Consider the following 14899-nt stretch of genomic DNA (forward strand, 5'->3'; position numbering starts at 1 on the left):
ACACTTTAGAGTTCAGCCCTTTAGGTTTGCGTATATTGTTGCGTAAAGTTTGGGAGTTTTTCCACTAGTTTCTATCAGTTGTGTTTTGGAGTTTCAGTCAGCACAACCAGCCCTGAAGCAAACACCATCACTACATTGAGCTACAGCAGCTGGGGAGCTCATCGTCTAATAAAGGGCAGGTATAGATCTAAGCATAAATGTACGTTCATTTCGTTAATCCATCCATCAATTTCCCGCCATTTACTCAGATCAGGACCATGTTAATTGATTATTATAGCAGGAATTATTGTTATATACACCAGGCGTCATTGTCCGTACTGGTTCTTTTCATTTTTTGGTGAAAAAGACCTCACATTCCCTTCTGTTTGCTATTAAGAAGGTCATTTTTCTGAGCCCACAAAACGGTGCCGTGATGAAGTAGAAACATTAGAATAATCACTAATGGGTCTGATTGCTCTATGTCCCACGTTTCCCGCAGCTGTGCTGGCAGGCGATTGGCTATCTTTGATTCCGTAGCCATATTTCACCTGCTCATTGGATCAGTGACTGCTGAGGTCAGGTGTGAGGTTAAATCACTCTCGGCCTGAATCACAACAAACAACTCTATTTCTACTGAAACCTGCACACACAAACACTCAGTGTCATTTCTGTAAGCGCTATAGAGTTTGACTGTGATACACCCCCTGTCACCAGCACTACTAGCCTGGCGGGGAGCTATTGATTGGCCCTGACAGAACCAATTACATTCAGTGACAGATAGAGACATGGAGCTGTCCACGGGGAGGTGGGGACGCCGGTGCGAGAGGGAAACAGAGATGGAAAGTAAAAGACAAAAGAACACTGAATATAAATATCTATATTTATCTGTGAGATGCTTGAAGAGAAGCTTTTTCTTCATCTTTTTGTCCTTCTCTTTTTTTCAGCTTGTACCTGAGTGTACTGTATATACCGATACCAAAACAAATGTCTTGGTGCATTGTTTTACCGTTCTGACCTGTCAAGTGATGTCTACCGGAATAAAATACAACAAGACATTTTCTACAAAATAATTAATTAACAGTCTCTAATCTGATATTTGATTCCAGCTTTCAGTTGTTCATAAAGTTACTCTGGGCTACAGACATAAAAAAGAGAGTTAAACGGTTCAGTCTTTTAAAAATCTTCTGAATTTCCAGGGCGTATGACTACCAGCGTGTGCCAGCGTCCCTGTCTCCCCTGCCTCCCCTGGGACCCAGTCTGGCCAAGCGTTCCCGTTCCTCCTCCTACTCCAGTGGCCACAGACGCAGCCGAGACAGAACCCACTCCAAAAGCTCCAGAGCCCACTCCACTAGTTCATCCGCAGCCAAGTGTGAGTAACATGAATGGACGAAGTCACCAAAAAAAGAGGTGCTGCATCAGATGCTGCAGATATACACCATTTGACACCCTGTTAGAAAGATCTAATGCTGGAAAGCTTCGATCACTCAGCATAATTATATCTGTTGCTTCTCGTCCTTTTAGTGTAACAGACCGAATGTCCTCTTTGTAGTTTACTAAAGTCAACAGATTTGATATTTTTTCTGATTCAGCTCTGCGGAGACGAAACGATGCAGCTGGAAAAATTAGCTGTATTCAAACCATACAGCTGCATGACACCTGAATGTGAGGCTGAGTGGCTGAGAAGCAAATTAATTCTGCTACCCAAGAAGGTTTAACATCAAGGATAATGCAAGCAGTGCACCGCTTCTTCTATTTCTTCTTCTGCGCCTTCTTTGTCTTCTTTCTTCTTCTTCTTCTTCTTCTTCTTCTTCTGCTTCCTCACTGTTGCATTTTTTTAAGTAATAGATATTTTGAGAACTGAGTAAGATGACATGGTTGATATCACTGTCATATCTGTACACATCATACCTACACCCAACAACAAGCTAAGCTTAGCGTAGCATAAAGGTGGGCACAGGTTGCCTGGCTTGCAGGTTGTGGTTTTTGGAGGATTATTTTACTACTTTTTGTAGCGACCCCCTAGAGTCTTCGTCAGGTAAACCTCAGAGTGACAACATGACACCAGTGATTAAACAAATTAAATACTACATTTTAATTAGCTCTCAAAGCCCTCGTAGGTGGATTCTGTTACACTTGGACAGAGCCAGGGTAGCTGTTTCCCCTTGTTACCAGACCTTTATACTAAGCTAAGTTAACCACCTGCTGGGTTTAGTTTCATATTCAGCATGAAAGTGGTATATTCACCTCACCTAACCCTCTGAGAGGGAAAGAACAATATGTCTAACTACTCCTTTAAAGCTGCATCCCCTGTCATTTAAACCCTAAAGAAATGCTCAGGTTGTGTAATTTCTGAAAGTCCCTTACATTCTCACACCCTCCCCCCCTCTCTCCCTGCAGTGGGCATGGAGGAGTTGCAGGTGATTAAAAAGGAGCTGACTCTGATAAAGACACAGATCGATGGGCTGCTTGACAGTCTTGACAGGATGGACACACAGAGGAATGACCACAAAGGTGAGACACTCATTCACAAAGACAGTGGAGGCAGGTAGCTGTGAGATCGAATGATAGATAATCCATCCGCACATCGGGAACATTTTAAGGCGTCTCCGGCGTTATGCCACTTTCCCGATTTGTGCTTGATTAGCTCCACCAGTCACAACCCCAATCAAAATGATTCAGGATATGTGCTGCAGGGAAACTTGGGTGGGTGGGGGTGGTGGGGTCGGAATGCACTGCACCACCAGAGCCACTCCTATTTTACCTGACAAATCAATTATTTCCCTCCAGTCAGGATGTTTTTACAAAGTCGAATCAGGGCTGAAATCAAATGGAGTGTGGGCGTCGTGATTTATGGTGGCAGAAGATTGTGGAACATGCTGAACAAACACTGTAGCTGAAGGAACTGACTGATGAAGCTTCAGAAAACAGACGAATATGAGGGACTGAGAAAAAAAAATAGCAGATCAGCGTGCACGGCGGGAAGAGCCACTGCTGCCCTCCTGTGGACATTTGAACACAGTACAGTTACTCCACCTGCCAGCAAGAGCAACAGCCCAGACAAGGCTTTATTATCCTTCCCGAGGAAATTGAAATTTTACTGGAATCTTAATTAAACTGATCCTGAACTGAAACGGTTCACACTACTCACCACCTTCCTCTAAGATTTAAATCCTCAGTCGCTGCTACACAAAAGCGTTCTTGTTAAGTCCGAGAAAACAAAGACAGCACTTTACACATGAACCTAGAAGTCAGGCTGAGTAAACAAATAAAGAGTGAACTGAAAGGAGAATGTGTCCTGTGGCTACAGCAGTAAAGCTGTGTATGTGCACTCTTTCAGGAAAGTGTGTGTGCATGAGTGTGTTCTACCTACTTTGAATGACCTTGAGCGATTGATAGCACTCATCCTCATATTAATTTATCTCCAGCTCTACTTCACTCCCCCCGTCTCTCAGCTTTGCTGTCTCTCACCTTCCCTCTCTCTATCTCCTCATCTGTCCTTCCTCCTGTCACTCCCACTCTTGTTTCCTGCCCGTCATCTAGTACAAAATCAGTGGGATGTGCGCAGACGTTTCGAGTATTTGAACTATGGTAAACATGCATTTTCCTCACACTCCTGTCCAAGACGGACCAGGACCAAACTGCTTTTCAAAAAACTCATGCATGTGTTCGCTCCTGTGTTAAAGGGTCTCCCCTGAGAGAGGACAGTTCAGCTGGCTCGCCGTACGCTCTGTCTGCCAGCAGCCCCGAGCACTCCCTCTCCTCCCTCTCTCCACCCAGCTCCCGCCATCGAATCCACAGGGAGAGCCCCGACCTGAGGGAGCCTGAGGACGACCACCACACGGTAAATACACCTCAAACTGTGCACTCTTGTTCAGGAGTGAGTGCATGATACTAGTTTCTGGAGATATAATTGAGACTTACAAAGGTCAAAATGATGCTGCACCTTTTGTTAATTTGTCTTAAGCAGTGGTTCTTTTTCTTTCAGGGCCCCATTTTGCCAATACAAATATAGCTATTTGTCTATAACTAAAACAACTGTACATAGTAAAACTACTACCATTTTAGCTTCACATTCTCTACTCATACTGCCAGGTGCTGCAGCTCTGTATTTCCCCTCTGAAACGCTCTGTTTTACCTACTGACTCTTCAAGGCTCCTCCTTCCAAATATCCAGTCTGCTGTGATTGGTCAGCTCACACATGCCTGACTCAGCACCACCAACAACAACAAAGCAGCTGTGTTTAATCAATTCTTACATCCCAAATAGTCGCAAGGCATAAAAGTATGCAAAAGTGTGACATGGTGACATAATATGATGTCATAAAGTCAGAGAATATGGCGGGACTATTGACGAGGCGTTTAGGAGCAGAGTTTTCTGTGGGAGCGAGGAACTTTTGTTGGTGCAGACTCTGACATTTTTAACTTTTAAAGTCTTTTACATACACAAGAACAAATATAAGACTCTAAAGGAAAAGGAAAAAAAAAAAAACAAGTCTCCTTTTAAGAAAAAATGTTTAGGCTGTAAAATGACACAGACAAGATAAGCAGATGTTTCTTCTTTGAAGAGGAAACTTTTTTACTGAGACTCCACTTTTGTGCGATCAATTCATGCTTGCACGATTAAATTTCACTTTGTCATTTTGAGCTCACAGTTTAATGATTTGTCTCTCTGTTATATCTTTGTCTGTCTGTCTGTCACAGATGAGCAATCACAGCTCTGACCCCGAGGAGGAAATATGAGGGAGGAACATGAGAAGACAGTGTGGATTACGTGCCAAACATGGAGGAAGAGAACAACCACCACCACCAAGCAAACACCCATAACAGAGGCTCAGCTTCCCTCCAACAGGGTGTACATACCAGATAACACAATGCGTTTAATTGTATCACAGCGATCACTCTTTTAAGTCGAACAAAAAACACTGACACGGGTGACACGTGCACACCAAGAATGTGCACATGATTGAGGAGAATTTGTTTTGTCGGACTCCAAGAGAGAGAGGGGTCTTATTCAGAGAGTAATTATAAAGGACACCTGGAAGCATGGTGGTAAATTAAACTTTTTATAATCCTGCCTAAGCAGTGGGTTTGCACGAACATAAATATTCCAGTATTAATCCACATACTGCTGTATTAACCCAAATGAGACAATAGAGCTCTCTGATTAAAACATTATGTAAGCAGCTTACCAGTTTATCTTTTTCAAATTAAAAAAAGCCTCCCACTGAAACAGGCAGCATATGTCAGTATCAGACTATACATGCAGTAATCATTTACTTTTAGCTGGAGGTGCTATAATGTCTCTGCTTCTCCACCAGTTTTACTCCCAAGAAAGAAACGGCAAAGGAAAACAACATTCAAGGAAATGTTGGATTTCTGTTTATCAGGAGTCTTTAAAGGAGAAATGTTTAGGATATGACCAGAATCTTAGTTTGATACAGTCAAAACACATCAACAGAGTATGAAGAAATAACAACATTTATGTGTCAAAGACGTGTACTGTATGTACTGCGTTGCAGAGATGTCTACTGATGTTAGCATGCTAACCAACTAGCCCACCCTGTCTCATAATACCACTTTGTACCGGCAAGAGGTGACAGTCCGATAGCCCCCCAGCATCATAAATGAACAAAATGAACTCACAAAATGTCATAAACACATTCTCTAACTTCTGTTTTCCTCACTAAACAGAAAAGTACAACCGTACACCTTCTGAATTCACATTCTTCTCTTTTGACGAGTTTTATTGCCCCGTTAGTCATCGTAAAACACACTTGTCTTTCTACTGTCCCCTCTGGTTAGGTCGAAATTAATCCCCGCCTGCCATTCCTTGTTATCCCAAAAGTCATAGTCTTGGTCAGAGCCTCTGTAAATCATCTCTGCATGTATCCTCTGTTTTGGAGGCAGTCCCAATTTGGTGTCCAGCTCACATCAGGTGGCCAAATCCAGTTGAGCTGGATCCCGTCGCCCTTGGTGACTCCCTCGTGATCCGAGGCCCGTTCCGAAAAACTATAGGGCCATTGGCTCCACGGCTAACTGAGCCATGAGCTAATTAGCTTATTGTAGCTAGCTACAGCCAAGGATAGCTAGCAAAGAGTAGGAGTTGTTGCTTACTCTGGTGAGATGCTGCCACCTAGGTTTTTGAGCTACTGTTCTACAAATTACACTTTAAGATAGCATGGGCAATTACAAACAGTGTGAGATGCTTACCTAAATATTGTCAGCATTTCAGAATAAGACTATAACTGGAATATTGTGTGCATGCACAAATTAAAACCCTCCGTGGATCTCAAAATAATTTGGAGAACTCTGAAAGCTGTCAAATTTGATCCTTCAAGAGGCCTTTTTATCAAATCTTGACTAATTTTATAATATACTTCCGAGATATCAGTACTTCAAATGAAATCACAGTGATCCCTTAGAGCTTGAATGGTCAAACTGCAGATCCAGTGGAGAAGCAGGATGTTTTCATCGGTGTGTCACAGATTGTGACTCTCTGAAAGAAATATTCTACATATGACCTTGTTCTGTCACACCAAGTGGTTCCTCGGCACTAAATGTGTCAGGGGAAAGTTACAACTCTCTTCCACCATGTATTTGGCACTCTGAGACATGCAAAGGCCCAGGTCAGTGTGTAATAATGTGTATTATTGTAAACTTTACTGTACTTGTTGAACTGTCTGACTTTATTCTTGATTTAGGACTACTCATGTGTTTTTTAAAGAAAACGACGTTATTATAATTCTTATGGTGTTAAATGTTTTTGTTTGCATTCTTAAGATAAGCCAAGTGGAAATACTCATTGTCACAGTAGTAAAAGTATTTTCATATTGAGTATAAATACAGTTCGTGTGAGTGTGTTTTTGTTCTGAAAGACCTCAATACACACAAAGGAAAAGAGGGAATGAAAAGCAAAAATGTGCGGGGGAAAGGTTACTGATTCATAAACAGCACTTACAATAACTGATCAATTAATCTAAAGTATAAATCATACAATAAAACAATACATACACAGAACAGAGGGAGCGGATTGCGGTACTATATCACTTTGCTTGCAGACTTTTCAGAGCAGACTGCTAGATTATGTGATCGCATTGTCTTTGAACCCACAGCATTTTCCACAGTGCATTGGATGGTCGGACCAAAGGTCTGTTGGGCCCTCAGGCTAAATTGTGCACAGTATCATCCACACTGTGTGCCTGGTTAAGACGGAAACCACCAAACACTACCCTGACTCAGACTGCATCATTTTCTACCCAACATGGCAGCATGAGCAAAAATAGATAAAGAGATAGATTTGTAAACAGACTGGGATTTAAAGAAGAAGAAAAGATACAACAATCCTCCCAAAATCATGCCACAGAAGTGTCTTATAAATCATTTGAATGACTTTTTTTTTACTGTTTTATCTAAGAAATAGTAAAACCATACAAATGAAGTATATGGGATCAAATTAAATCCTACCAAGTCTCTGTAAAGACTATGCATCATGGCATAAATATACTTGCACCAATAACAATGTGACTGATTGATAAGCAAGCAGAAACACAATCTAAACATGGTGGATTGTAGTTACTTGATGAGACCATTCTCAGTCAACAAAGCGTGATCAGAAACTAAAGATCATTTTCTGTCACGCTGAAAGATTCTATAATTTTTAACTTCCTCGGCACAGGCATTAGCCGTGCCTGGAGGCAAAATGTGTTTGTTGTCTGTCTGTCCGTCCCATTCTTGTTGAGTGCAATATCTCAAAAACACCTTGAGGGAAATTCGTCAAATTTGGCACAAATATCCCCTCGAACTCAAAGATGAACTACTTAGATTTTAGTGACTGAATGTCAAAGGTCGAGATCACTGTGAGCTCACAAACTACACATTTGGCTCAACAATTCATATGACAACGTTTTACGCAAATGCCTAACAGTATAAAATGATGAGGTTATGATATTTTCTATCCCTAAAATCACAGGGAGTAAAAGTATGCCAGTCTGCTGTAACTCTCGGCATGTTTAATTTTTTAACAGAGGTGAGCTTGTTGTCAATGTTTAGCTCTAAAAGATCTCTGTAATATTACATTTGGAGGAAGTATCACAGCACGTCATGGGATTTCTTTCGGAATTCAAGCAGGAAGTTTGGGGTTGTGTATTTTATAATTAACGAATACCGCAGACAAACTTGTGAATGTCAGAAAATAAAACAGACTTCCTTTTGAACTCCTTTTATTAAACTCCTCTGCCTTCACTTGATGTTCCATTTCCACATAGTTCAAAGTGTGACAAAAGGAGCTCTTGCACAACAAGTCTTCTGTTGACAAAAGGATAAGCACATGTGTACTGAATGTCATACTGAATAGGACAGTGTGCACTGTGAACTGCCAAACAGCATGTGACAAAAACCTGATGCCATTAAATTAACCATAAAATTGATATATTGGTTAAAACTGCTGACCCGGTTTGGATTTTATCCATCAGTGCACATGAGTGCAAACAGGCTGCAGCAACTCAAGGGTCATATTTTGCCTGAAAATAAGGTAAGCAACAAACTTACAATTAACGTTAAATTAATTATGTCATTTTTGATTGAAAAAACCTCTTGTTAAGTTACATGTTCAATATGTTGCACCGTATGACAAAAGTTATAGATGAACTCTGGCTGTGGGGAAATTTTGTGAGAAGTGGGAGAAGCTACGACAGAAGCAGTCAACTGTTCAGTTTGTAAAAAAACTAATCATTTGATTTAATATTGTTCAAATTAGGAAAATGAAAAAACAAAAAAGATATTAAAAGTATTAAAATGCATATACATTTCAAAAATACTCCTCCAGGCCAAGTTTTAGTTATGACACAGTAATAGTGTCCTATAAGGTGTTGAAATAAGTAATTTTTGTTAAGTAATGTTTTCACTATATCTTGCTAAGTCTGAATAAACTGCCAACAATAATTAAACATTTTTTGAACTCAACTAAAAAAATTGCTCTATAGATATGATTTTACCAATAAAGAGAAGAGTTTTTAACTGTTGTCTGATTTGTTCTTTCAGATTTAAAATGATCCATTTATAGTCTTGCTATCGTGTTTTGTAGATCACAGCAATGGCAGGCTCACCTAGTCCTCTGACCACCCATGTGCTGAACACTGGGATGGGTGTCCCTGGCTCAAACATGGCCCTCAGTCTTTATCGACAAGACCCCTCGACTAACGTCTGGAGTTTGATAACCACTGGGTAAAAAGAGGACAACAGGAAATATAAAAAATGTCAAACACATAGTCACAAAGTATTAAAATCTTAAATATTACTACTGGACATCTTTCCGTGTAGGTCTTAACCACATTTTGTCTCAACAGGACCACAAATGATGATGGACGCTGCCCAGGACTCATCACAAAAGAAACATTTACACCTGGAGTGTATAGAATTCATTTTGAGACTGCTCAGTACTGGGAGAGTTTAGGAGAGACGTGCTTTTACCCATATGTTGAGGTGAGGAACTCTAGTCTTCACATGTTGACATCCTCAACTTCCATTCTCAGGCTGCTGCTGCTTCTGCTTTCAATACATGCGATGTTATGAGTGAATTTGTGTCCTTATTAAACTGCGATGACCTGTGATTTACCCTACTGACAATATTCTTTTTTGTTTGTTGTTTTGACGCAGATTGTCTTCACTATAAACAACCCTGGCCAAAAGTACCATATTCCCTTGCTCCTGAGTCGTTTCTCTTATAGCACATACAGAGGAAGCTAGAGAGCAGGGGTGATGGTGCTCCTAAGGCACAGAACATTCATCTCTTGACAAGCTCCACTTGAATAACTCCTCCATTTAAATAATGGTGTTATAATCAATATAACTTGTCCGCAATTAAATATTAAAAGGAAACCTGAGTTGTTTATTGTCAAATGTGTTTTCTTTTTCTAAGCATGTATGTGAATCCATCAGATGAACTTTTTTCAAAGCACCATCTCTTTTTCCGTAACTGAGTGAAATTCACATCTTGTATAAATACCATTAAATAAATGCTATTAAGTGCACTCTACTCTCAAAAAGAAGCGCCCACATGGCTCTGTTAATATAATCTTCAAAGGTACACTATATAGTTTGGGGAAGTGAACATTTACTGATTTTCATGACTGAATAAACTGAGTAAACAAACTGTCTAAAACTAATTCAAAAGTCTAAATCCAGGGTTTCTACTTACCAACAACTACATTGTATCGTAGCTGTCAAAGGTGTCATGTCAACCTTATTCTTCTCTGAGGAGCGCTTGATAATTCAGTTATAGAGATAAATTGCTCTATAATACACAACTGTATCAAAAATGTTATAGCTGAAACATTTATTTGATTGTATTACGACAAATTCATCCATGTTCTCCGTGAGAGACCTGTCACAACTTTCTTTTCTTTGTTAAGCCTTTCCTCCTCTGCGCTCGATTGCTTTTGCCTGAGTGTCAGATCGGTTTATTCGATGTCGATTGCACTCCCCTGAGCTCGGTAGGGCCTTGCTTCTGATGGGACGTTAGAGTGCGTTATATTACGTTAACACATCATTTTTTCTGTCTTTTGGGTACATAATACTCGAGTAAACCATGGCGGACGACGAACTGGAGGCAATTAGGCGGCAAAGAATGGCGGAACTCCAGGCAAAGCAAGGGGTAAGAACAAAACATGAGCTCGGAAGCGTGTTTGCGGCCGCCTTATAAGGAGATGCTGAGTTCAGTCTGCTGCTAGCTAGTGTGGCTAAACCAGTCACCACAACTCAACTAAACTGTCACTCGGACTATATATATATATATATATATAGCTCAAATGCGAGAGTCGAACCGGTTGTAAATTAGGTGTAATTGACTCAGGAGTTAGCGAGAAGAATCACAGTAATAGCCAGCATCATCTCACTGGTACTGCTAGCTTTGTGTCAGCTCACACCCCTCCGACAATGACAGAGTTAGCAAAGCAAACGTGTTGTAAAAATGGAAGAGACTCATACAAAAATGTACCTATGTCAAGCGATTATGGCCATGTTCATAAGTAGATTGGTAAGCTCAGTTGGTGTTGATGTGACAAGGCAGGATAGTATCTTAAACATAATTATTTCTGTACTTCATAATGAACACATGCATTACTAATCAGTAAATGGTAGCTACTGTGTTACATGGCATCAGACATGTATATTTATTCCACACAAATACATTATATGGTGTCCTATATGATTGAAATGGAAACATCTAGCTTTTTTGACGCAGATTGTTAAATCAGTGCTGTCAGTCTTTGCACACACAATAGGTTATGTTAGTGGATCTAAATCTTACACAGTACACACGATGCTCAGCAGATCTTTGATCGATTAATTGGTTGGGCCACTCTTTAGGACGATGTTAGCTCATCATAGATAAACTGGTATCAGCCTATGTAGTGATAGTCAAGTAACAAGACACTGCAGACCAGAAAGGCCAAAGACGTATTGGAGGTAATTTGGAAACGGTGTCATCACTACATAGTTTGCCCACCAGAGAGTACTGGGAAGGTATTTTTGTACTTTATACATGTCCAACTCAGGAGACAGCCCACTTCACACTCCTCAAAATGAGTTAGGGATATTAGGATATTTAAGTGTTTCACGCGATGGTGTATTCCGTAACATATCTGAATTTTTATTTTGTGCTTTGTAAATATTTTTGTTCCCCTAAAAATAACGCAAACCATTTCATTTGACTTGTGTCGTATATCCATGCACATGCATATCTGCACCCATATTCCAATATGCCTAACTCATTTTGAGTAGTGTATATCTTGATCGAGTACTTAATGACTTCGTATAAGCGATCTATATGAAAAAAGATATACACTTGTGTTTAAACATTTATTTTAGTTGATATAGTGTTATAGGATCTTATAAACTGTTGAACTGATTAGTGTCTGTCTCAATAATCACACAATCATAAGTACTGGTTGTGCTTTAGAACTCAGGGCTCTTGATCCCTTCATTTCCAAACCAAAAATCTCCACAGACTGAATATCAAAATTGGTTTCAGTATTTGTGAAACTATTTTTTCAGGGTGTGTGGCAAAATTCCTTTGAAAAACAGAATACAATTTGTGTTTTATTTTGTTAGTGGAAAAATATCTAATATACATATATACATGTATACAAACTTACATTATTTAGAAAACAACTAGGTAGTAAAGTACAACTACATTCTAGAAATATGAATGTAAGGGCAGTAACTAAACTTTTCCTGAAAGTAGACTAGTAATAAGGTGTCCGAGACACCCAAATACAACACATCAAAATACTACAATACGCTTGTAGACCATTTTTCTATGTTGAGACGTAAAATCTTTTGAAAGGCAAAGAGTTATAGTGCATTGTGATGGAAGCAAAATTAGCAAGATTTAGCTTATACATTGATATATGGACATTAATACAAGGTTATTGAACTTATAGATTGATGTTGGTGACTTTAACTAAAATACTGTATAACAGACATCTCACAAGTGACATCTCTAGACTCACTTGGCTGAAGCTGTTCCAACATCAAGGGATATTTGCTGGTGTTAAAATGTCTTTCCTTATGAGGTTATACATCTTGCAATAAGTTGAATGCAGAAATGCAACATATATGTGATGGTTCTGTCTCACGTGTTCTTTCAGGATTCTTCTAATAATCAGCAAGGAGAGGAGGCCAAACAAAGGTATGATGTTTTTAGTCATTTAGAAGCCTCCTGCTAAATCTATACATATATACAGTACAGTTTGTTTTTGAATCAACTAAAGAAAATTGAAAACAAAGTTATGAACACTAGCTGTCATATTAAACATGTCAGTGGAGCTGTGGGTCCAAGCCCGTGTTCTGATGGATTGAGAGTTTAATAAATGTGTTTTCCTGTTCTTCTTTACTTGGTCTTAGTTCTAGATCCAAACAGTAGTAGGTAGTACTGATGTGGTACTATTGTTATTTCTTATTTGCAGAGAAACAGACATGAGGAACTCTATATTGGCTCAAGTTCTGGACCAGTCTGCCCGTGCCAGATGTAAGTGTGTTATATTCATTGTTTACCCTGTCGATCCCTTTGGAAATGAATCATGCTCTTGTAGAACCAAGAGATATTATTTAAAATAAGTATGTATTTAGCATATTAAAACTAATTTTAACTCTAATGAAAGTGTCAAATATGATTTATTACGATATCCAAATCTACTGTTCATTTTTGAATAAGCATCCAGTGTTCCACTGACACTTTATTATGTGATGAATAGGTTGTGATGTACTTGTAAATGCCCATAACATGTGATCACAAGATGATACATTTAATTTCCTTTTTTCAGTGAGCAATCTTGCTTTGGTGAAGCCAGAGAAGGCCAATGCAGTTGAAAACTATCTCATTCAAATGGCTCGTTTTGGGAAGTTGGGAGGAAAGGTAAGAAAATGTAGCTCTGATGCCTCAACACGCTAATGTTGCCGATGTTCTTCCTCTTGCCAGCAGTGCAATGACTGGATTTTGCCTTTTGTCAGATTTCAGAGGCAGGTTTGATTGAGATTCTGGAAAAAGTCAGTCAGCAAACAGAGAAGAAGACGACCGTCAAAGTAAGTTTCACTGAAGTGTCACCTATGTTTGATTCATAATCAAGTCACTTGTCCATCTTACAGAACTTGCGCTCTCTGCTTGTCAGTTCAACAGACGGAAGGTGATGGACTCCGATGATGAGGATGATTACTAACTCTTAACTGGAGCCTCAGAATACACCAAGAAAAGAAGCAGGATTTGCTTCACTGGGACTCTGGTAGCATCTTTGACTAGCTGAATCCTGGGATGCCACACTAGCTTCTGTTTGTCTCTGGAGACTACATACCGAGAGGAAAGTGCAACAAATTGGGGTTTACATTGCTGCATAATTGGTGGGGAGTACAATGCACACAGTGTCAAATAAGGTGTTCTTTTGTCATCAAGTTTCTACAAATGTGCTTGTGTTGTACCCCTGGCAATTTATGACACTGTTTGACTCCTCTACTCCCTCTTAGTGGTTATTCTTTTTTTTCACCATGGTTGACTTCTGTTCTTCAAACACAAGAAGCTAGATAAAGTGCGAAATGTACTGCTGCTGGTATATTTTATCTAGACTGCTCTGTGGATATAATACATTGTTCTGTATTCAAGGCCAGCATCCAGCATGGATGTTGCACTTGAATATTTTCTTTTTGCTGACATGTACTTCAAAGGTTTACATAAAAAAAATACAATAAAAAAAAAGGCCTTAAATTCAAATGTTTGTTTTTCTAGTGAAACATTACTAAAATGATCTGATATTAAATGAATATTGTGTTCAACCATTTAGAAACGGTTTCCATTTTGGGTTTTCACACATAGTGGATCCATTGGGTCAGGGCACACAATTACTACAGCTGTGAATATGTTCAATGCAAGAACAGGAAACCTTGCAGCATCATCACACAATATCCTTGCCACCAGAGAAAATGTTGACTTACTTTGTTACTTTATGTTCATTTTTTTTTTTTTTTTTTTTTTTAGAATAAACAATCTCATGTTTTGGATTTCAAAACAGATTCTCAAATGTATCCAACTACTTTTGAAATAAAAAAACATGGAGGAGAAACTTGATTAGCTCTGTGTCAAGTCCAATAACGCTTTGTTTCCACAGCAAACACGTGCCACAGTTGAATAAACCAAAGCAACAGTTTATAACCATTGCATTCCCTTGAATTTGCTGCAGTGGACAGAGCTCTACAGTCGTATTCATTATTACTAACACTGATCTACAATTTAGCCATACGTTATCACCACTTAAAATGCAAACCTTATTGCTTTGCAATTTTGGGGTCCTGCAAGGCAAAGTTGAAGAGGACAGACATCTGATTCTATATCAAAAGAAGTAACTGGCTAAATAATTTGCTCATCACCATTAGTG

At 39.4% G+C, this 14899-nt stretch overlaps 3 protein-coding genes across 7 annotated transcripts in view; all 3 read left to right on the plus strand.

Annotated features, from left to right (window-relative positions):
• Positions 1–6823, plus strand: part of LOC115580263 (heterogeneous nuclear ribonucleoprotein C) — a 43289-nt gene extending 36466 nt beyond the window's left edge. For all 4 annotated transcript variants that reach the window (XM_030414430.1, XM_030414432.1, XM_030414429.1 and 1 more), the window contains 4 exons: positions 1176–1348; positions 2377–2490; positions 3663–3820; positions 4680–6823. In XM_030414430.1, coding sequence (XP_030270290.1) covers positions 1176–1348; positions 2377–2490; positions 3663–3820; positions 4680–4718 — 484 coding nt within the window. In that variant the 3' untranslated portion in view covers positions 4719–6823. The remainder of the gene's footprint in view (positions 1–1175; positions 1349–2376; positions 2491–3662; positions 3821–4679) is intronic.
• Positions 6824–8282: 1459 nt separating this feature from the next.
• Positions 8283–9875, plus strand: LOC115580264 (5-hydroxyisourate hydrolase-like). Of its 2 annotated transcripts, none has more exons than XM_030414433.1 (4): positions 8283–8508; positions 9061–9200; positions 9323–9458; positions 9633–9875. In XM_030414433.1, the coding sequence occupies exons 1-4, from the start codon at positions 8455–8457 to the stop codon at positions 9720–9722; spliced, it is 420 nt and encodes a 139-aa protein (XP_030270293.1). In that variant the 5' UTR covers positions 8283–8454; the 3' UTR covers positions 9723–9875. The 2 variants fall into 2 exon arrangements, with proteins under 2 accessions (XP_030270293.1, XP_030270294.1); XM_030414434.1 differs by having other exon boundaries at positions 8311–8508; positions 9040–9200.
• An 8-nt stretch (positions 9876–9883) lies between these two features.
• pdcd5 (programmed cell death 5) lies at positions 9884–14583 on the plus strand. Its single transcript, XM_030414435.1, has 6 exons — positions 9884–10629; positions 12626–12666; positions 12944–13005; positions 13301–13392; positions 13488–13559; positions 13646–14583. Exons 1-6 carry the CDS (start codon positions 10564–10566, stop codon positions 13691–13693), a joined length of 381 nt encoding a protein of 126 aa, XP_030270295.1. The 5' UTR covers positions 9884–10563; the 3' UTR covers positions 13694–14583.
• The last annotated feature ends 316 nt before the right edge of the window (positions 14584–14899 follow it).

Source organism: Sparus aurata, chromosome 4 (genome assembly GCF_900880675.1).
Source record: "Sparus aurata chromosome 4, fSpaAur1.1, whole genome shotgun sequence".
Lineage (NCBI taxonomy): Eukaryota > Metazoa > Chordata > Actinopteri > Spariformes > Sparidae > Sparus > Sparus aurata.

Excerpts from the sequence above, each read along its gene's own strand:
- LOC115580264 (XM_030414433.1), top strand. The coding sequence starts at position 8,455 with ATGAGTGCAAACAGGCTGCAGCAACTCAAGGGTCATATTTTGCCTGAA. Across the intron at positions 9,201-9,322 it reads TGGAGTTTGATAACCACTGG|GACCACAAATGATGATGGAC; the intron begins GTAAAAAGAGGA and ends TTGTCTCAACAG. Across the intron at positions 9,459-9,632 it reads GCTTTTACCCATATGTTGAG|ATTGTCTTCACTATAAACAA; the intron begins GTGAGGAACTCT and ends GTTTTGACGCAG.
- pdcd5 (XM_030414435.1), top strand. The coding sequence starts at position 10,564 with ATGGCGGACGACGAACTGGAGGCAATTAGGCGGCAAAGAATGGCGGAA. Across the intron at positions 12,667-12,943 it reads GGAGAGGAGGCCAAACAAAG|AGAAACAGACATGAGGAACT; the intron begins GTATGATGTTTT and ends TCTTATTTGCAG. Across the intron at positions 13,393-13,487 it reads TTGGGAAGTTGGGAGGAAAG|ATTTCAGAGGCAGGTTTGAT; the intron begins GTAAGAAAATGT and ends GCCTTTTGTCAG.